Source organism: Cydia amplana, chromosome 17 (assembly GCF_948474715.1).
Source record: "Cydia amplana chromosome 17, ilCydAmpl1.1, whole genome shotgun sequence".
NCBI lineage: Eukaryota > Metazoa > Arthropoda > Insecta > Lepidoptera > Tortricidae > Cydia > Cydia amplana.
In genome coordinates this window covers 7,718,222-7,740,794 of record NC_086085.1, presented here as the reverse complement: position 1 = coordinate 7,740,794, position 22,573 = coordinate 7,718,222, and the positions used below count along the sequence as shown (strand labels likewise).

General features: G+C 40.0%; 3 protein-coding genes across 4 annotated transcripts in view; 1 reads left to right on the top strand and 2 right to left on the bottom strand.

Annotated features, from left to right (window-relative positions):
* LOC134655735 (calcineurin B homologous protein 1) overlaps positions 1-22,573 on the bottom strand; it is a 307,947-nt gene that overhangs the window by 3,554 nt on the left and 281,820 nt on the right. Inside the window, exon 2 of the mRNA XM_063511199.1 lies at positions 560-761. Coding sequence (XP_063367269.1) covers positions 560-626 — 67 coding nt within the window. The 5' untranslated portion in view covers positions 627-761. The remainder of the gene's footprint in view (positions 1-559; positions 762-22,573) is intronic.
* Positions 1,493-22,573, top strand: part of LOC134655686 (dynein regulatory complex subunit 7) — a 226,016-nt gene continuing 204,935 nt past the window's right edge. Inside the window, exons 1-2 of one of the 2 annotated variants that reach the window (XM_063511133.1) lie at positions 1,493-2,018; positions 2,773-2,898. In XM_063511133.1, coding sequence (XP_063367203.1) covers positions 1,608-2,018; positions 2,773-2,898 — 537 coding nt within the window. In that variant the 5' untranslated portion in view covers positions 1,493-1,607. The remainder of the gene's footprint in view (positions 2,019-2,772; positions 2,899-22,573) is intronic. The other variant, XM_063511134.1, reaches the window with a different exon arrangement.
* Positions 4,188-9,061, bottom strand: LOC134655798 (protein distal antenna-like). Its single transcript, XM_063511261.1, has 2 exons — positions 8,703-9,061; positions 4,188-6,771 (listed from the first exon to the last, which is right to left on the bottom strand). Exon 2 carries the CDS (start codon positions 6,753-6,755, stop codon positions 5,265-5,267), a length of 1,491 nt encoding a protein of 496 aa, XP_063367331.1. The 5' UTR covers positions 6,756-6,771; positions 8,703-9,061; the 3' UTR covers positions 4,188-5,264.

The window sequence follows — 22,573 nt, the reverse complement described above, 5'->3', positions numbered from 1 at the left end:
AAAAAACTTTAATTTGGAAACTTTCAGGGTCTGTATTTTTGTATTATTTCCATATATTTTTTTAATATCTACAATATTATGTTAAATTGCTCATTTGCTATCTATTTTACTAGATTTTGTTATAAAATTCAACATGTGTCATCATCCCTATTGTCAGGTGATCTCCCGCCTGGGTTGATAGAGAGGTGCTTTTTTTTGACAGCTTGGTAGACAACAAGTAAAAAATAAGATAACGGAAAACCCTTAGTTAATCTCAAATTCCTCTAGAACCCATGAGCTCATTTTTATTGTGTGGAATTTAACCAAGGTACGTAAATAATATATACGGACCTTCCATTTTAGTCAGTTTCTTACTTAAACCATTAGACAACAAATATGTCTATTAAATATGACTAAAATCAACGATACCTAATTACAAATGATTCATGTAAGAAAAATAGTTTAAAACAATAAAAAGGCACTGTGACCTTTGATACACAAGCCAAGGTGGAAAAACATGGAAATCTCACAATACGTAAATACATAAAGGTCAAACTAAAAATGCGTAGTTCAAACTCACATCCCGTTTCCTCTTGAATTTGAGCTATTTCTTCTACTCTCAACATCAAAGACGATTTGTTTCCCATCGTAGAATATGTGACACAAGTACAAACTTAACGAACACTGTGTTTGATAAGCCTTGATTAATCTAAGGAACGATTACCGCGATTGGCACTATGTTTTGTAAACGATTAGTCACATTTGTACTTTAAACCATGGACCTTAAACTTTATTCTTATGTATATTGAACAATGATAACACTCATTCTAGTTTATAGCACAAGCAAATAATGTATTAATGTTTTTGGTCACCACAAAATAAAAAGACGGATATTAAATTGCCTTTAGATCGTTACACGATTTTCCATACTCATTTTCATGCTGAAAACACTATAAATTAATAGTCATAGAACAGCAAGGACAATGAAATGAATGACAAATTGACAATGACACTGACGTGCGTCAATATTCACTGACAGTACAGCTGAATCGATGACAGTTATTTGAGGGTTGCCAATGAAATCATTAATTTTCTTAAATTAACGCAAATAGCGGTGCAATTGTTTTACAAAATAACAATGTTTTTAGATCTGCTAAATTCAAAGAAATTTAAATTACAGACTCTTGGCTCCATTGGAACCATCGGTCTGACCTCAGTAGGCCTGTATACAATATATATTATATAGCTGGTCAACCAAATCTTGTCAGTAAAAAAAGGCGCGTAATTCAAATTTTCTATAGGACGCTATCCCTTCGCGCCTACATTTTTCAAATTTGCCGCCGTTTTCTACTGACAAGATCTGGTTGACCAAGTATAATACTCTTTGCCTCGAATGTACGGTAAAGTTTATATTCTGGCAACACTAAATGCTGGGAGACTGTTTGAGCCCCTTATATAAACGCAGAAAGTAGATCTTTCAGGAAATTATTGTTTTTCATTGTCAGACGTTGTGTTTCAGTTGCTAAGCGACTGTAATCACGATTTACGTAGTTTTGTTTATTTTATACTACAGTGATTCTACTTTTTCGGTTTATTTTATTTATAAATATAATTTTAATGTGTTAATAATGTCACAACAAACAATAGCATTTTTGGAAAGAAAGTCTGATACTGAACAGTTAGAGCCTGTTTTAGAATTAGACGAAAAAGTCAGTGTAATATTTGACCGACCGCAAGAAGAAGGTGAATTCGAAGAAATTTCACCCCGTATATTTACCCTCAAAGATGTGAAGGAACCGTTGACTTTGCCGTCTTTGAATAACGCCATCTATGAGTTAGGCGTGATAAACTTATGCTGGCCTGAGATAACCGAGCCTGTGTTTGAAACGCGAACATGCTTTCCTCCAAGTTACTACACCAATTCCACAAAGGAACGCCTGTTACTGGCTTATGCGGAGAATTTCAGGCGCCAGTACAATTTCCACTATAAATTCAAGAGACCTCTTCTATTTCAAGCACCAAATGAATGTGGATTGCAGGTACCTATCTCATAATTTTGTTTTACGGAACCCTTATAGGATCACTCGTGCGAGTCGTGCGTCTGTCTGTCCGTCTGTCACAGCCTATTTTCTCCGAAACTACTGGACCAATTAATGGTACACATATGTAAGTTTGTGACCCAAAGGCAGACAAATGAAGAAAAAGAAGAAGAAATACATTTATTTTAACGCCACAACATAGTACATGAAAACAAAGAAAAAATAAAGCATGCAGACATAAAAGACATTTGGACGCTAAAATAGGATAGCAATGTAATGTAAACAAATGAATTTTAAACATGGAGACCACTTTTAGGGGGTAAATGAGAAACAAAAGCTATTCATAGTATTCATACTATATCGTATCAAATGAAAGAGCTTATTGTGAGAATCTAAAATATATATTTTTTTATAATTTTAGAATAAACAATTTAGAAATAATTCCAGAAAATAGGCAAAAAAATGACCATCCCCTTTATCTCCGAAACTACTGGGTCTAAAATTATGAAAAAATCCACAAACAAAATAGCTCTTTACCTATAGATGACAGGAAAACTTATTAGAACTGTTCAGTCAAGCGTGAGTCGGACTTAATTAGTTGTTTATCTTGTTAAAAATTGTGTAATGTACGGAACCCTAGGAACGCGACTCCGACTCGCACTTGGCCGGTTTTTTGATTCTTGTTTTACTGATTATTACACAATAATATATATGTTACTTTACCTATAAGTACTGTTGGTTTGGTAATTTGTAGAAAATGGTGTGTACTACTATCCGGCCAACAAAACTTTGCTACCCGGAAACCAATACTTGGCAAGGCGTCGCTTCGCTGGTGTCCGACTTCTTTGAATACGAGCCTCTTTCGAAGCCTATGTTATTGGTAAGTGCATACATTTACATTTTCAACTACATTAATTTTACGTGTAGCGTTGTTCATACATTTACATTTTCAATTCAACGTTATTCAGGGCGCGTTTTATTACGCTTCCCTAACTCGTCAGCAGATGGCGTTAAAGGGTTCTATTTCTTAAGTTTGGAACGACTCGTTAAACACCCAATACGACCATCATAATAAACTTGCTTTATGCTTGCTATGCTTATAAGGTTTTTTTCTACTCCAGCACTTAAATGTGTCAATTAAATGACTGACAGTGATATCTAAAGCAATGTCATTTGAATGCTTTGTCTATAGGCTCATAAGATGACTGCTAGCAGTCATCTTATGAGTATAATACAACTGCTTTATTTTTTTTAAAGATACAAGTTCCGATCATCTTGATTGAAAGAGGTATGTTTTCATTTACAATAATAACTCTTTTTTTTTTTAAATAATAACTCAATTTTTTTTAAATAATAACTCTTTTTTTTAATAATAACTCTTTTTTTTAATAATAACTCTTTTTTTTAAATAATAACTCTTTTTTTTTAATAATAACTCTTTTTTTTTTTTTTTTTTTTGCTGCAGCTGTCATAGAAAAAGTAATGTATGCAACAGCTCATAATTGGTTCTTAAAATTCTCGGGTCTTTTTTTACAAAACTCGACTACGTCTCGTTTTGTAACTTCGACCCTTGAATTTTAAGAACCCTTATTATATCACTGTTGCATAAACTACTATTGTCGTTACGATAATTCAAATTAAATAATAATTCAGCCTAACACGTTCCACTGCTGAGCACTGTGCGTTCACCTCATGCACAAGAGGGATGGGACAAGTCCTCTCGCTGGTCCAAAGCGGGTTGGAAACGTCACGTAGGTTTGAATGTAGGTACAGTCGCCATCAGATATATCGGAGCGGCCGAGGTACTCAAAAATATCTTCACACGCACTCTAGCGCCTTGACAATCAGATATTTGTGAGCTCCTTGACCGCCCCGATATATCTGATCGCGACTGTATGCAGGTTTCTTTACGGTTTTATCCTTAACCGAAAAGCGACTGGAAAATAAATGAAGTTTCCTACAAAAGTTTCGAAAAACTCGGCCAAGATTGCGGCTGCTGTTAATGTAAATTTTTGCCTGTGCTTTTTCAATTTGGCGTAATGTAGGTAGGTATTCAAATTCAATTTAGGCATTGAGATATTTGAGATGCATTTCTCGGTATGGTGTCGCAATTTGCCAGCAACTGGTAATGGTTGATGATGTGAACATGAGGCAATAAAAGTCATAGCATAAAGGTTCAATCAAGTTTAATCAACATTTTCGAGATCACAAACTCTGTGATAAGAGAGTTATAATTTTATAATCCAAATTTTTAATTTTGTACAAAATATCATCTCTCGAATCTTTTTATTTATAATAAATGTGAAATGCAAATAAAGTTCCATCCATTGGAGCAGCAGGGTTAGGGCCGCGGGCCGCGGCCGCGGTGGACAATATTTAACATTACAATAATACACTCTATTATTTAGGAATGTACTTACAATATTAATAATCTCTCAATAATTTATAATTTTGATCACAGTTTCCTTAACTGTTAACTTTAACATATAATACAATTCCGAGTGACATCGAGAATGTCTACTACATATATAAAATACTGAGCAATAGAAAACAATTACACAACGAGTCTAGCTCTAACGCGATAGAGTCATCTATACCTTAACAATATTACCTTGTTCGCACGATTGGCACATCGAATAAGATCGCATCCTTTCGCTATTTGGTTTGGTATCTGTCCACAACCGGGACAAGTGGACAGGACACTGTCCGTCCGTCCTCCCTAGACCCGCACGCGTGAGGCGCTCACACGCACCACACACACCTATTTAAATACACCGTGAACGGTTGAAAGGACGCCGTGACTTAGCATTAAGTTTTGACTTGAGGTAGAACATAGGGATCCAACTATAAACTATAAGGATACAACTAGGAATGTAATCATCAAATGGCAACATACAGCGATACTATTAATAATTATTATATGTATATTCAGAATGTGTGCATCGGAAATCAATTTGTTTAAGATCCATTTAACAGACACTACACTTATTATATTTGTTAAACTGGAAAACTGTAATTATTAAAGACGTTCAACGAGGCGGCTCGACGAACTCTGCAAACAGTGTCGGGTCTTAACAGCTACTCTTAAGACTAAAGGGAAATAATGCATAGCTTTTCTTTTAGAACAAAGAAATTACGCAAATTTGGCTACACATATCACAAGTGAATGCTTACTGGCGACGTAGACTACATATGTACACATAATTGAAGATATTCCCTGTAGCGAGGGGGCCGACTGTAACCCGCCTATTTGCGACGCGCTGGATCGAGCGCAGTGGCGGGCGTGCGGCGCGCTCGCAAATTATGCAGAAGCGCACGCAGTTGGTGCACGTGCATACGGGTCACGCTCGGGTCGGCGCTCGCCTCTAGCCACGCCAGGAACTTGTCGCCGTGCTCCAGCGCCTCGGCCGCGCCCGCTTCCCACTCGCCGGGCAACGCGGCCGCGACTCGCGCGTCCGCCGCGCCATTGTTGAACAGTAGACTGTCGAGCACGGTGCGAGCCTTGGCCTGGCTCTTGTTTTCGACGGGCTCCTTGTTCTCGGCGCCTGCGCCGGGGCTGGCGGCCGGCTCGGCCACGCGCACCGATTCGCCACTCGGCTCTCGCACTTCACCATTCTGCTGGGGTTGCACCGGGCTCCTCGTGCTAGTTCGCTCCTCCTCGGTTTTCCCTTTCGTTAGGTGCGAGTACAGGATGTTCTCTGATGTCTTATCTTTTGGCACCTGTGAGGCTGACTTGAGTTTGTCCTCCGGCAGAGGCATCGCTCCGCCGAACTGTTTGTAATACTGCCACAGCCAGGAGTTCCTATTGTAGTCAAGGTGTGAACTGATAGGGACCGTTGGCGCAACGGGCTTTGGTGGAAGGCTCGGTTCACTCTTCCCGAGGGTTAGAGGGTGAGCCGCTGTGGTCTGCGATGTGAGATCGAGCATGGCCTGCTGCGTCTTGAGCCAGTACCACAGGGAGTCATCGACCGGCTGGTTAGCGGTAGTGGAGGATACGTGATGACTTGATTTGGAGCTGTGTCGCGGATACGGATCCGAGTGAGAGTAGTGGTGGGTCTTGCTGCGGTGCTTGCTCGGTTCGTTAATGTTGAGGACGCCATTATGCGCGGGCTTGGGCGAGCGCACAGACCTCAACGCGCGGCTTGCTGGCTGCGCGGACAGCGCCGATAGTCCTGGGTTCAGCTGTGCCAGAAGCGTCAAATTGGTGGCGATCTCATTGAAGCTGAGACCGAGGTGTGAATGAGCAAGACCAGGCAGGTGTGCGAGGCCGGATAGCGGGCTGATGGCGCTCATGGAGACGCTAGCACCAGGGTCGGGCCTGCGGTCTCGGGGGGATGGCGGAGCGGGGGCGGGTTCTGCGCGGCGGGTGGTCAGCTCGACTGGAGCATCACCGGGCGGGGAGGGGTGCGGGACGTGTGCGGGTGCCGGCGCCGGAGCCGACAGGTCGAGGCCGGCGTGAGGCAGCGGTGCGGGCGAAGTCGCGGCGGGCGACTCGGTGCGTGCGCGTTTTTCCAGTGGCTCAGTGTCGCTGCTCTTGTCGGTATCAGGCGAGGACAATCGCGATGTCATGTAGCGCAGCTTGTCCTCGTTCTTGCACCACCCGCGCAGCGTGGACTCGGGCACGCCGATGTCGCGCGCGACTGACGCCTTGGACTCGCCGTCATTCACGCGCTGGATCGCCTCGATCTTGTCGCCGGGCGTCAGCGCGCGCATTGGACGCTTGCCCTTCGTCGCCATTGCACCACCTCGCCTTCTGCAACAAAATTATAACACTTTAAACCAACTGTTACAGTTAACAAACATATACAATTATTTGCTCAAGAGTTTTAAGTAATAATACTTTTTCAGGGTGCTACAGATGTGATAGAACACTTTTGAAGGCTAATCTGGTAATATACCGATAGCTCAGACTTGTGGTGCGTGTCCGTGATTTAAAACAAGTATTTATTAAACAGCATCATTCCTATTCAAGCCAACATAATACAAAGACACTAATGAAAAGTTATCTCGCCTTTCCAACCCTGAACTTTTCGCAAAGAAGCTCTACTTAATTAAGGTCGATTCCTAAGGGTGTTAATTTCCTATCAGCTAATAATTGCTTATGACAGGAATATTTAATAATACAGTAAAATGTAAAGTTTATACTATCAATTAATAGCACACTTTGTTAAATATTCGTAAAGAGGATGATATTGATTAAAGTTTTATTTCGGAAATTAAAAAACTGGACAGTTCATTAATGTCGTAGGTAGGTGTCCCGCGATGATAATGTGAATGTCGCAAATAATTGAATAATGTCCTGTTTACCTACAATGTCACAGATTGCACAAAAACAGACGCGGCCGTTGCACCGCGCGTTATCAGCGTATATATTGCATCATTGCATCGCATACATAAACAACGTACTACCGACGGTAACACGTTTATATTTACGAAACTTCTGAAACGCAATTTAGGTAAGTAATAGAGTTTACGCGGACCCATAAACTTGCGAAAAGATAAACAAAAAGAAGACATAAAATTATGACCTACGACAACAGTGGGCGGCAAAAGTTGTCGGGTCGTTGACACGGTGACCTTGTACGCGCCTCGCTCTCGGTCACCGGTAGATGGCGCCGCGTGTTCCAAATCGTTCACCACTTCTTTAGATGTGTCTACCTGTTTTGACGTTTTGTGACAGCATTTTATTTATTTACTCGGATCCTTTTCTTGTTGGAGCACTTTTATGTTCGCGTTTCACACACATTTTATATATTAAATACATATGTAATTTGTTACTTGATTCGATTTGTGTGTTTGTATCGCCTACCTACTTACCTGTTTTAAAAAATTAATTTGTATTTTATAATTTTTATGGTTATCATCCTGTCTGTTTGTGGATATTTTATTTTACTTTTTAAGTAACGCGCCTATTTTTAGTTAATGCTACAGTGTTTTTGTTTTGTTACAATTTTTTGATGACAGTTAATAAATTATGTAGTGTATATGTTTTTACCGTATTAGTGTATATTAACCGGTAGCTTTATAGGTCCTATAAGTAATATGTAGCAAAAAGTTTGGGGGTAGTAGGTATCAAAACTCTCACGATAAAAATATTTTTAGTTATGAATTTAACTGAAGGTAAAAGATAAGGATTTAGTGTATTTTGTAACTAGCGGGCGTCACCAACATTTACAGATGTGATTTAAATATAAGTTAGCCTTAAAAATTGTTATGTAGCTATAAATTAATAATCAAACAAAAAGAAATTATGCATGTGGCTAAAATGTAATTTCGATTTACCCATGATTTACCAAAGAAAATTGAACTTTATTTTAATTGCAGCACCGTTTAAAAGGTACCTACATAGTGACAATTTAACATCATGAACTTTTGATCTGACTGCAAAATATTGCGTCTTACCGCCAAGATTTAATTTTGAAAAGTTAAGGTAAAAGTCTCTTAGTACCTAGTACCTACCTATGTTCTCTAACTGCTGCCAAGTTTTCCATAACTGGTGCAAAAAGTACCTAAAATTATAAATCTTGGATCAAATGCACAAAAACAACATAAAACTAAACCTTTTGAACTTTAACACAGTTTCTTGTTTTGGTCTGGAAATTAGTGGGATCCTGCCTAAACAACAGGTAGTCTTTACCTAGTTGTAAACTAATCTAACTTTTCTCGACTCGGCACTGAACTTACTTGCGAGCCGGCACGTGCGCGCTGTTTACAATGTCCGAGAGTGCCGCCGTTTTGCAGGAATGTCTTAGCACTGAACGAGCGTATCACGGGTGCGCTGAGCGCTCACTGATCACTGTCTCACTGATCTCGTGTCACGGTCGCGGGACGTCCGTCGCGGGGCGCGCGCGGCGACTGTGTGCGGTGATAAGGCCCGGCCGCGGCCGGCCGCTTCTCGCCTTTGTGTCCGGCCGGGCGCCCCGCGCCCCGCGACCTCCGCGCCGCCGCGCGGTAAACACCGGCCTAGCCTAGCCCCCGCACTTTATTATTGCAATTAATTCCCTTCGACGCATCAGCTTTCTCGGCGACCATTACCCTCGCGACAAACGCCCCGTATTCGACCGGTCCTTTTTCCAAGTTCGGCCGTGGAAAGTTTTCGTTTTCGGAACAATGAAGACGCCCCTTCAAAAGTTGAAGTAGGTACTTATTAAACTTTGTCTCTTAATATCGTCTCGCGCTCGTCTACGAAGTAACTAGTTAGCAACTGATTACGCAGTTTTGTTCTTTCAACAAACTAGTTAGATTAGATAAGTGTTTAGGTACTAGCGATTGAGTTTTCGGGGTTGCTACGCGTCGTAGCGGCCGCTACGACCGGTTACGTGATTCTTTAGTTTTAAGCCGTTACGAGTTTAGAGTCCGTTCACTGCAGGTTATATGCGGTTTGTCCGTTTCCATTGGCAGGATGCTGTCAAAAGTGGACTTCCACTTTCGTAGACAATGGAGCTGGCATCAGTAGGCCCACGGAGTAATGAATGTTAGCAGTTAGCTAGTGATTAGTGAGGCGGCGTACGTCGCGCTGCCTGGTGATTAGTTGGCAGACGGCCAGGCCTTTCCTTGAGGCCTCGAACGCGGCGTGGGAGGCCATTGTTAGCCCGTAAACACTAACACCACGTACGGACAGGTTACTCATCTACATAATACTAACCTAAACCTTAAGAACACTTTCTACTTATAGACTACCCATCTGTTGTACCTACTTAACTACTTCAGTTCGAAAACTAAGGTGAAACACAGACATATTAAATAGGTATATTAAAAGCGGGTCACTCACGTATTTTAAGTCGAAAACGCTCCTGATGATGCTCCTCGGTACGGAGTGAAACATGTCGAGAGTTTTCGACTTAAAATACGTGAGTGACCCGCTTTTAATATATTTAATACTTCAGTTCGCTATAAACTTTATTTGACTTAGTAGGTAGCATAGTAACTCGTGGTTTTTGTTTACCTGCCTGTAAAGTGTGAGCGTGGCTAATCCATCGCCTAAGTCGTGTAAGTACTTAAGTAAGTAGTTTCCCACGTGCGTGGTGTTTGATAACGCCTACCCATTCACATTATTAGCGCGTTATTAGCGTTTAAAATGCACACTTTATTTTTGATTTTAGCACTGTCTTTAATTTCTTTACAAGTTTATTTAACGATTACCTAGTTAGAACTTGTGATTGTGTGGAGTAAAATACCTAATACATATACGTTTATGTGCAAGAGATATAAAATTAAAACAATAAATATTTATGTAAGTAAGGTATGTATTTAGTTATCATTTACAAATTATACAGGGCGTTTTTTCAACAACTAGCCATATTGTGCGAGGTGATTATGTAGGTCATACTGAACAACTTTTTCTATGGGACCATGCAACTTCGAAATCACAATTTTTTTTATAAAATAATAAGGATAAGTATAAGTACTTACACTGAACGCAAAATAAAGAAGTAAAGTACCTACGCTAGTTTTTGATTTGTCGTCCCAGTTTTAGAAATACCCAATATTTTATTTCCGAGAACGGTTAACACCAACAGTAGGTACGTAAGACAAGGCTGAAAGCGTCACAGATTATAATATTACGTATACATATGGCGTAGCAACAGATCACATATACACGAGTACTATAGGTAGTTGGTTGCGACACTGCACCGATAGCATGATACCTACGCCGTACGCGGAAAGTCCAGGCTTTGCCTTGAACTCGCGCGTGACAGGCAGAACTGTTCAATCGGCACAACAACACTGAAATGTAGAATGATTCTCGAGCTTGCCCCTAGCTAGAGAATCCCGGAAGAATGAAAAAACAAAGAATTAGTAAGGTAGTTTGTAGACTTTGTAGGCAGTGTACGGATACGGACGTAGTTTCTCGGGTTGTAAAACTTGTAAAAGCTAATTCCACTGAGAACTAGCGGTGATTGCATCTGTCATTAAGGTACTTACCTACTTATAATTTGCTTATTTTATGTAGTTTTAATAAGGAGCTCTTCTGAAAAAAACTTTTTTCAATTGGCGGTTGTCGACCTACGATCGTCAGCATCGTGGCTGGGCCCCTAGAGGTTAGATTTAGATGGTACTCCTCTCCATCAAAGCCCTAAAGACAAAGTAAAACCACTTTTTAATACGAGTACGTTTACTTATTTACAAAGATGACTGACGTAACATTAGCTTTTTTCGTTACAACGTGTCAATTACAGGCGAATACAATATAGCCATGTATTGTATATCTATAGATACTTAGTGCGTACGTGCAATAAAATTAAAACTGAATTCACCAGGACGCTCGTTCGCCAGTCACCGACATTAAACCGCTATACCTAGCGACAGTAGCGACGCACCCATCCTTGACTGTCAGCTCTGACTCAGCTCAAGTGACCTATAGATACCTCGCGACTAAAAACTCAAGCCGCGGCGAGTGCACTCGCGATCGGGCTAATGAGTGTGTGGGCGAGCGAGGGGCGGGGGGTCGAGGGGCAACAGGGGGGGAGGTAATGGCGCGCGGCGTCGGATGTCGCCGGGGGGTGCCGCGCCGATAACAAAATCACTAGAGAACGTTACGCGGGGATGTATGAATGAAGATGGCGTGGATGCGGTATGATGGTTGGAATAGGTACCTATTTGAGATTCTTGAAATTGCAATGATGCGCAATGTCAGATAGCATCAAAACCTCCGTGTACGTTTACACCAATTCTTCGAGCCGAGTAGGCCACCGGGCTCCGATAATCGGCTGCTCAATCTGGAAAGCGCTGAGATATGAACGAGTGCCGAAACTAATGACGTTTATTGAATGGATTTTACGATTTTAGTGCAGCGAAACCGTTATCATTTTATTATGAATGACATTAAAGCATAGAAAAAAGGAGTCAGTTCTGCAGAAAAATTGGAAACTTATCAATTTATCACAGCATACATAGGTATGATACCAAACTCACGTTCTGGTGTTTTCACATTAGGATACCTTTTCTGACCAGGGATTTCCTTGACGACTTTTGCTCTTGCTATGACTTCTGGTTTTGTTTAGGTTCCTAAGTGATAAAGTAAGTTAAGATAGCCGGCTTTTGGTTATGTCACAGGCATTTCCAGCTCAAAAAACTTATCAATAAAAATAATCTAACCTACCACATCCACGTTTCACCGGCCGCGGGAGATCGGCAATGCCCGAAATACAGTGCAGGCACGGCGCCCCGCCGTAAATCGACGACGGCGGGCCTTTGTGTGGCCTCGGCCGACACACACACCGACCGACAGTTCAAGACACACAAGAACACACACCAGATAAACAAGGCACAGAAGGTTTGGTGTGATAGGTACAGCGGGCGGTCAGCTAGGACTGACCATTGAAGTGGAGTCAGAGAAGTTAAAAAACTAAAGTTAGAAAGACATAAAGAATTTATTTAAGACTTCAGCGGCTCGGGTACACAGTATACCCACACACACATATCGCTCAAGACGCACACCAGATATGTATAAGGCACAGAATGTCCGTTCACGGTGCAGCGATCAGATAAGACTGGCTAGAGTGGCTAAGAGGGAGATTGATGAGTTCCAGAACCAAAGAAATAAAGACTGAAAGTTACGGCCTCGGCAAGAGACATCTACACCAAGATACAAATAATAACAGGCACAGAACGTTTTTGCATCCTACGGTGTGATTGCGATTAGCCGACAGAAATGACTTGTTTACTGATTTACAGGAGTGGAAATTATGAGACGGTTAGTACTAGAAACTGAAATAAAGACCAGAAGGAATTAAGGAAACGGTTCTCATCTTATAAATAGAAAATACCGGAGATACCTATAGGTGCCTACTGCCTACCTCTAATATGTATCCCAAGGTGTCATTTACACATTCCACCATTCACATAAAAAAACACTAATAATTCAGCTTGGCCGGAAAGAAAGCCTAAGCTGAAAACTGAAAGCTTTTAGTAATCTTAGATTAAAATTATAGGCATTATAGCCGATGAACAGATGAACCTAACAAGTATACTCATGATTTTCTGACATTTAGCCATAGTGGCCCTGCTGTAGAAGCACGCTGTGCCTGTATCCATGGTTATAGTATAGTCGGTGATATGTGTGCGATTAAGGTGTGCAGCAGACACTTTCAAATGCGTGCGTAGGCGCGCCTGAGGTGACCTAACGGTTGCAACTGGGACTTGCGGGTCGACGGGCGGCGCGAGGCGTGACAATGGTCAAGCTTTCGTTATTCACCCAAGTATTGTAAGAGCTACCTCTTGCTACAATCTGCTGGATCAATAAACATGCTTGGTATGTCTGAAGTAATGAAAGTTAGGTGTGACCTAAGGGTGCGCGGGAGCGAATGACAAGACAAGACAATGATCAAGCTTACGTCATTCATTCTAAGCATAAACATGCTGGAAATAGGTATTTATGAATTTAATTTAAGTGTGGTTATATTATAAATAAAGCGGCCAAGTGCGAGTCAGACTCGCCCATGAAGGGTTCCGTATTTAGGCGATTTATGACGTATAAAAAAAAACTACTTACTAGATCTCGCTCAAACCAATTTTCGGTGGAAGTTTACATGGTAATCTACATCATATATTTTTTTTTAGTTTTATCATTCTCTTATTTTAGAAGTTACAGGGGGGGGGACACACATTTTACCACTTTGGAAGTGTCTCTCGCGCAAACTATTCAGTTTAGAAAAAAATGATATTAGAAACCTCAATATCATTTTTGAAGACCTATCCATAGATATCCCACACGTATGGGTTTGATGAAAAAAAAATTTTTGAGTTTCAGTTCGAAGTATGGGGAACCCCAAAAATTTATTGTTTTTTTTTTCTATTTTTGTGTGAAAATCTTAATGCGGTTCACAGAATACATCTACTTACCAAGTTTCAACAGTATAGTTCTTATAGTTTCGGAGAAAAGTGGCTGTGACATACGGACGGACAGACAGACGGACAGACGGACAGACGGACAGACAGAAGACAGACATGACGAATCTATAAGGGTTCCGTTTTTTGCCATTTGGCTACGGAACCCTAATAAGGTGCCTCTCAAAATGATCAACTGCAAAGGAAAGGATTTTCACATTCAGACTAACTGTCAAAAATTTAGATGCATGTCTTAGTAGTGTGTGTAATGAATGTTTGTTCAGTATTATTTTAATCAAACATTAAACATAGAAGTCTAGTCTAAGTAATATGGACATATTCTGCCAACAAGCACTAGTTTACAATCAATTTTACGATGACAAACCCGCCAACAAATATATAAGTAATTACCATCACAACGTATATTCCTATTTTCAATTACAAACCATAATGGAATAAGTGATTCACATTTTTGTTATTTTTTATATCCAGTTGCGATATTATTTTGTCACAATTCAGGGTTAGATTTCCGGTACTGACAGAAAAATATTACTTCCAGGTAGGTACCTACTTAATAATTTTATCCTTGTAGAAACCCGATAATTTCGTCCTTATAACGTCATCACACTTTATGACGTTTGATACATTTACGTCATGTTGTAGGAAAACCATATATTTACGTAAGTCTTGCAAAATAAAATAGGTTCGTAACAGCGGTACGATGATCTCGACTCGCTACCACACACTCGAGTCGCTAGTAACTAAATTTGTAAGGCAGTGTCGCAGGATGCTTACGTCTACCCAGTTTCACATTTAGTTTCCATTGTTTTTAAGAAAAAAAAACATCTTTCATGAAATGCGTGGCCGGGTGTTTTAATTGCGAAAATGGAGCCACTGCATTTATTTATAGTGAGGAACAATTTAAATGCGACGTCTGACTGCCGCCAGCGAATATCACGTGCTTGTTTTCCCTAAACTCGACTGCATCGGTGCATGCGCAAATGCATCCGCGTCGCGGCCGCGGACGCGAGGTCGCGCTTGACGCATACTGTCACGGCCCTGCATAAGTGCATATCTCTAACCTAACCGCACTACACGGCACCAGGTAGGTATACAAAATTATATGCGCGAGATATCGCGCGACTTATTTACGAGAATAGGCACCAGGTACCACGCAGAAACGCTTGATCGGTCAACGTCGCGAAGCGCGGTCTTCTGAACACAAATTAATGATTTACGCTTTACGATTCTGCAGTTTCCGCACCACGATATTTCACAGACGTCTCTAGTCTTAACTAAACCTACTCGTAATCGATGAATTTATTAATTTTATTATCCAAAAATCCGACTTCAAAAAGGAATAAAATTATTATGCCTTTTATGTAACGCTGCTAACTGATAGGTTTCAAGGTGTATAACAAACATAGGAAAAAAAATTGGCCAAGAGCATGTCGGGCCATGCTCAGTGTAGGGTTCCGTAGTTGCCATTCTGTCGGAATAGGCTAAACGCGGGCTATTAGTAAGTATCATGTACATTACAAGCAAAAGGGAGTACTTTCGCAGCGCTTTGTACGAATTTCTACTAAGAAATGAGTCTTTTTAGGGTTCCGTAGCCAAATGGCAAAAAACGGAACCCTTATAGATTCGTCATGTCTGTCTGTCTGTCCGTCTGTCCGTCTGTCCGTCTGTCTGTCCGTCCGTATGTCACAGCCACTTTTCTCCGAAACTATAAGAACTATACTGTTGAAACTTGGTAAGTAGATGTATTCTGTGAACCGCATTAAGATTTTCACACAAAAATAGAAAAAAAACAATAAATTTTTGGGGTTCCCCATACTTCGAACTGAAACTCAAAAATTTTTTTTTCATCAAACCCATACGTGTGGGGTATCTATGGATAGGTCTTCAAAAATGATATTGAGGTTTCTAATATCATTTTTTTCTAAACTGAATAGTTTGCGCGAGAGACACTTCCAAAGTGGTAAAATGTGTGTCCCCCCCCCTGTAACTTCTAAAATAAGAGAATGATAAAACTAAAAAAAATATATGATGTACATTACCATGTAAACTTCCACCGAAAATTGGTTTGAACGAGATCTAGTAAGTAGTTTTTTTTTTATACGTCTTAAATCGCCTAAATACGGAACCCTTCATGGGCGAGTCCGACTCGCACTTGGCCGCTTTTTTTTAAGCTCTATTTTTAAGATTTTTTTCATATTTTTTGGACCCATGGTTCAAAAGTGAGAGGGGGGCACAATTTTTTTTCTTTCGGAGCGATTATATCCGAAAATATTCACTTTATCAAAAAATGTTTGTTAAAGACTGTAGGATTGAATCGAAAAAAAAAATTACACCCCACTTTACATGTAGGGGAGGTACCCTAAAAAAATTTTTTTTCTAGATTTTATTGTACGACTTTGTCGGATTTATTCATTTACACATCCATGCCAAATTGCAGCTTTCTAGCACTAACGATCACGGAGCAAAGCCTGGGACTGACAGACGGACATGGCGAAACTATAAGGGTTCCTAGGAACCCTAAAAAACGGTCTTGATAACCTGCTCCTATATTAGGGTTCCATAGTAAACTGAGGAACCCTTATTTGAAATTGGTTAAAAATTGTATTGATTGATATTTATTTGTTTCAGGCTACTACCTAAATATCTGTTTTATTAACTGTGCCTGAAAACCCGTGTAGTATTAAGTCTTGATGGTCATTAAACAGCGCAAAGTGAGAGTTAGCGTCACGGTTTTTACCAATTGCTCATTAGTCTACAAACAGAATAGGTATTATCGCGCAAATTACAATCCGTCCACTTAAGGGGACGGTATATGACGTTTTCGATTTAGAGCTCACTTTGTGCAATCAATTTGTTCAAGATATGTTTAATAACTGCATTAAATTATACGTAAATTTGTTCACGAAGAAGCCGTGTACCGGCTCTTCACGGCATAATATTTTTTATTTGCTGTAATTCTCTACAAATCGACACTAAAAGTATCCAAAAATCAAAATATGGAGTTCCGTTTGAGCAACACGCATTACAGTTTTGCCTTTAACAGTAATTGAGTTGTTGTGTGATTTTGAAAGCTAGATAACTAAACTATCAAATTATTATCTACTTATATTTTTACTCACAAATACAACACAGAAATTCAATCCCAAATGTAAACTTTCGTACAATTTCCATACATTGACGACATCACTCAAAATTCTTCTTCGAGTCAGATGGCCGCTGGCCTTGGATCGAAGCAGACGTATACGTCGTCGTAGCTCGTTTTTGACATTATTTAGACATTTCATCATATACGCATACGAAAATGTATACCAGTAGATAAATTGTATTTCAAAAAATAGGGTAAATAAATTTATTTAAAATTTGATTTGTTGTTATTTACAGGTCGTAACGATCGAAAACAGCAGTAAACTATCCTAAAACAATACGATTACAATTGAATTTAAGTAACTTGTTCCTTCAAAACCCGCTTAAAATGAAAAAAGTTTAAAGACTCGTTTTACTGATTGGGATTGATTTTCATTATGCTGGTATCAATTTTGCGTCATTAAAAAAAAGTATATGACTTCTGTACGTCAATGACATTTGATGTCAATTGTAATCTTGTATTTACGTTAGAGAATATCATATATTCATTTAAATATTACTTACCTATTAATACGAAGCGTAATTCGTTTAATACCTGAAAGTCTTAGTGTCTACACCAACTTTGTTGCCGTTCGTTCCGTCTATATGTGTGCGATTACGTGCTGTTCTCAATAATCAAGAAACAAGCCATAATCTACAAGAATAAAATATCAGCAAGACCAGCATTTAGTACTAACTAGTTTTTGCGGATTTGGAGACAAGAGATGAAGCTTACAGGCTAATACCGCTGCGGTCTGGTTATTGTTATGTGTATATATCGAGTATTATATAAATTTACTATAAAATAACAATGTTTTATTTCAATGACATTATGTGCGTAGGTACATACATATGTTTCGGTGATTATAAGAATTTTGTCCACACAATAATTGTGCAAAGCAGAGACTGCATCATGCTTTCTTTACGGTATAAGCGGTATGGTACCGTTATTATTTATCAATACCGGTTCGTTTTGAAGGTAAAACTATACCGGTTGAAATACAAAGTACGGTACCGGTATAAAATTACAGCAGGGACAACCATTTTTATAGGTGTACAGTCAGCTGCAGAGAAAAGGTACGACCAGATAGATATTGTATGCAGGGGTGGTACCTTTTCTCTGCAGCTAGCTGTACCTAAACCATCATTGACCGAGCGTTGGCGAAGGTCTCCGTTTCTACTTGGGCAAAAATGCTTTCGTATGTCCGAATTCTTCTCCTTTGCATATCACATTTCTCAACTGATTCTCGTGAAAATTCGGTAGTCCGATATAATTATTCGGTTTCTTTTTTTTTGAACAATTTAAAATAGGCAGAAATTGTCATAAAGGACTTAAGCGCCAGTAGGGTCTGTGATACTTAAGACCACTGCGATTATTAGGTACTTACTGGCAGTGGCGGATTTCCCATAAGGCACAGTAGGCTCGAGCCTAGGGCGGCGAGATATTAGGGGCGGCAAATTGTGACAAAAAAATCGCTGATGATAACAAGAAATAACTTAAAATTAGGCCAGGCAACGAATTCTCAAAAAAAGGTATAGAGGGAAATGCTTGGAATACAATTTTTGACTTCGTAACTTTATTTGAACTGGTTAGGAGGTGAACATATCAAAAGTCCCCGGCCGTAGCCGGGGGAAGAGGGAGGTTTGGAGGTCCTATTTTTCGGTTTTTCGCTTATATCTCGGAAACTATGCGTTGTAACGACTGATCATTGTACAAAATGAAAGCTGATTAAATTTGCTACAAGTTTTATTTAGTACAGTTTTTCGATATCTTGAGGGCCCTCCACAGTTGTGCGCGAATCGCGGCGCGAAGCCGCGAACGCGAGTGTGGCGTCGATTTCACAGATTGTTCACGCCTTCGCGCCTTGTTTCCCGTTTTTTGTCGGTTTTTCGGCCAGCGTCAAAGGAGGCGCGAAGCGCGAACTTGCAAGACTCCACAATACACACTATTTTGGCTCATCAGTTGCATGATAAATATTAATTCTATTATATATAGCGGCTATATTTTACGGTTTTACAACAAAACAAAATGGAAAAATAGCTACAGCAAGCATGATGCCTTAGATAAATGACAGTTAAACTCGATCAGCTGATGCTTTTCAGCCATCTTGGCCCGAACTAAACTGCGAAATCACCGAGAAGTTTGAGAGTGTGGAGTCATACGTCAACGTCGCGATATGTTCGCTCGGCGAAGTAGCGCCGCGATTCACGCACAATAGTCTGGAGGGGGGCACAAATACAAATAGGGCCCTCCACATTCGTGCGTGAATCGCGGCACGAAGCCGCGAACGCGAGTGTGGAGTCGATTTCGCAGATCTGCTACACTGTTAAAATCTTTCGGGTTCCTTTCCTCGTGAGCACCGTGAATATTATTGATGGAAATTTAATGCAAAATTATAGACATTCAAGAGCGGATATCTCAAAAACTAAACAAGATACCTATCGAAAAACTCGACTGTATAAAACTTGTAGCAAATTTAATCAGCTTTCATTTTGTATAATGATCATGTCACAACGACGCATAGTTTCTAAGATATTATAAGCGAAAAACCGAAAAATGGAACCTTCAAATCAAACCCCCCTACCCCCGCTCAAGGGCTACGGCCGGGGACTTTTGATATTTTCACCTCCTAACGAGTCCAAAAAAAGGTACTAAGTTAAAAATGTGTCCCAAGCATTTCCCTCCATACCTTTTCGTTGCCTGACCTAAATGTAGTCAATATGATGGGTGCTGATGCTGAAGGGGCGGCTACAGGGTCTGAGCCTAGGGCGGCAAAGACTGCAAATCCGCCACTGCTTACTGGCCCCTATTTCACCACGACCACGGTGACAGGTGCGACAGTTGTCGACATCACTGTTGCTGACGTCACAGGCCTCCATAGGCTACGGTAACCGCTTACCATCGGACGGGCGATGTGCTTGTTTGCCACCAACATTTTAATAAATAAATAAACTCCATTATATTGCCACTAAAAAAATCTTATTTTGCGAAGCTAATGACAATTGTCACAAGAAACACGGCAACTATCGAAATTGCGACACAGAACTCATTTCCTGTCAAGACTTACCGAAAATTCTTTGAAAAATCTTGTGACAATTGTCACAAGATTTTTTCGCGAGAGAAATGTCTGTTTTATCCGATATAATAAAGTTTTTTTTAATAATAGGTACAATGACGGTGGCAAACACGAATACGGCCCGCCCGATGGTAAGCGGTAACTGTATTATTAAATTGTACAACGGGACTTAATCGCGTATCTAAGTTTTAAGATTTACCTCCGACGTTTCGAGGACGGCGTTGTCCCCGTGGTCTCGGAGAAGACTGGCTTAAGTTGACATCAGCATCTTCTAACCGCGCGAGTTTTTCGAACTACCCGCACTTGGTCTTGTTTATCCGCTTGAACGTTTTGCGGTTCCGTTGTACAATTTAATAATGTGTAAAAATCGTGAAAGTTTAAATCAGTGTTAGCGGTAACTGTAGTCCATGGATGCCTATGGCGTCAATAACAGTGATGTTTTTGTCGTACCTGTCACCGTGGTGAAATAGGGGCCAGATTACGCCGCGCCGCGTGGAACGTGAGGTGCATTGGGGTAAATGCATACCATTCACTCAAGGAAAATAATCTCCCTTATAAGATCACTCGTGTGTCTGCCATTTTGTTAAAGCCAATTTTCACCGTAACTACTGGACTAGTTCAATTGAAATTTAGTACACATATGTCAAGTAAGGAAGTAGTAAGTCGGTGATCCGAAGATGAGTAACGTAAATAAATGAACTTTTAACTTTGCGGCGATTTTTGGTATCATGTGACATATCAGATATAAGACATAACTATAAGTAGGTGAGCAAAAATGTACCATAACCTAACTCAGAATTGTATTACATAAATACATATACAAAAAATAGTTCAACGCCAAAAGATTAATGGAAGACCTATGTCCTATAATAGGTGAGTTGGTCTTAAACAAAAAATATGCAATAAAAATGTGTAACTGTGGAACCCATAGTGAATCCTACTCGTACATGATCGGTTTTTATATTATGTACCTATAAGATATTTTCTACTTTATACGTGTACCTACATAATATTTACTTATAAGCAGTTGTCACGTAAAATATTTGTAGATTTTTTTGGAAGTATGTGTCACATCATCATCATCTTCCTCGCGTTGTCCCGGCATTTTGACACGGCTCATGGGAGCCTGGGGTCCGCTTGGCAATTAATCCCATAAATTGGCGTGGGCACTAATTTTTATGAAAGCGACTGCCATCTGACCTTCCAACCCATAGGGGGTAAACTAGGCTCTTATTGGGATTAGTCCGGTTTTCTCACGATGTTTTCCTTCACCGAAAAGCGACTGGTAAATATCAAATGATATTTCGTACATAAGTTCCGAAAAACTCATTGGTATGAGCCGGAATTGCAATTCGCACGCTCTTACCGCTACGCCTCCAGCGATTTTTTTGAAGTATGTATAGCACAAAAAAAATATTTAGAAATGTAACATTTAAGGTAGGTAATTAAAATACGGTATAAACATTATTGGAGAAGACTTGGAGGAAGTGTCATAGGGATCTACATTCGATGCGTGGAAAACAAGTTCTTTTGTCTAATTATAATCCATCGGCAATCACGCGAGCGCATAAAACGAAAATCATTTTTTTTTCACTCCCTAAAACTCCCGTAACCTAATAACAGTAAAACAAAAAATAAAATATAGAGGGTTACCAACCAGCCAAAGAATTATAAGTAGATATATGCACTTATCCCAACGCACCTCACGTTCTACTCTGCACGGGGTTCATTGCCGCTCCTACCGCCGTAAGTAACTATCAACACCTACATTATCAAGGCTACGATCGAAGATAATCGCTTCAGCACTGAAATAATACCGGTGGAATACCGGTATAATATTTTTTATTTTAATTGTATTAATTTAATAGTGAAACAAAAGGCGAATATACCACATAAAAGTAAATCGGTAAAGATATTAGGGGTACATTAGCCAACACTGTTTCCATATATTTTCAAATTTTATTTTGTCCGCCTTAATTAAATTTTGCACCCTGCCGGAACTTTATTTATTTAAATTCTCATTTAATTGATTTTGAGCCTTATGAAAAGTCGTATAGAGTAGTAAATAAAATTTTACATCTGACTTAATGACATCTGGTTTTATTCGGTTTAACTTTAGAAAACGCGTATCTCGACAAAGCCATAATGTAGAAAATTGTCAACAACCAAATGAATTATTAGAATTTAAATACGTCACGTGTGACATGAACAGACAAGGAAAGCAAGATTAAATGTATTGTTTCTCTTTCTTCTTTCAATGGAACGCTTTTCCTAAAAGGAGGCCACTAAACTCAAAACGCTATCTTAAAAAAAAACTTGATGGGTCAGTGACCTGTCCCAGTAAAGTGAGGTAGTGTGCGTGAAGTGCGCTTGTGTGTGAAATGGGGTAAATTGACAGAATCTGAAAATTTACCCACCTCTACCGTCACCTTAAGAATTTTACATCGACACTTGAAAAAGCGTTTCCTGTTCCGCGAACCGCGGAGGTCGGCGTGCATAACAAAG

Bases quoted from the DNA above. Each gene is read 5' to 3' on its own strand.
- LOC134655798 (XM_063511261.1), bottom strand. From the start codon at position 6,755: ATGGCGACGAAGGGCAAGCGTCCAATGCGCGCGCTGACGCCCGGCGAC.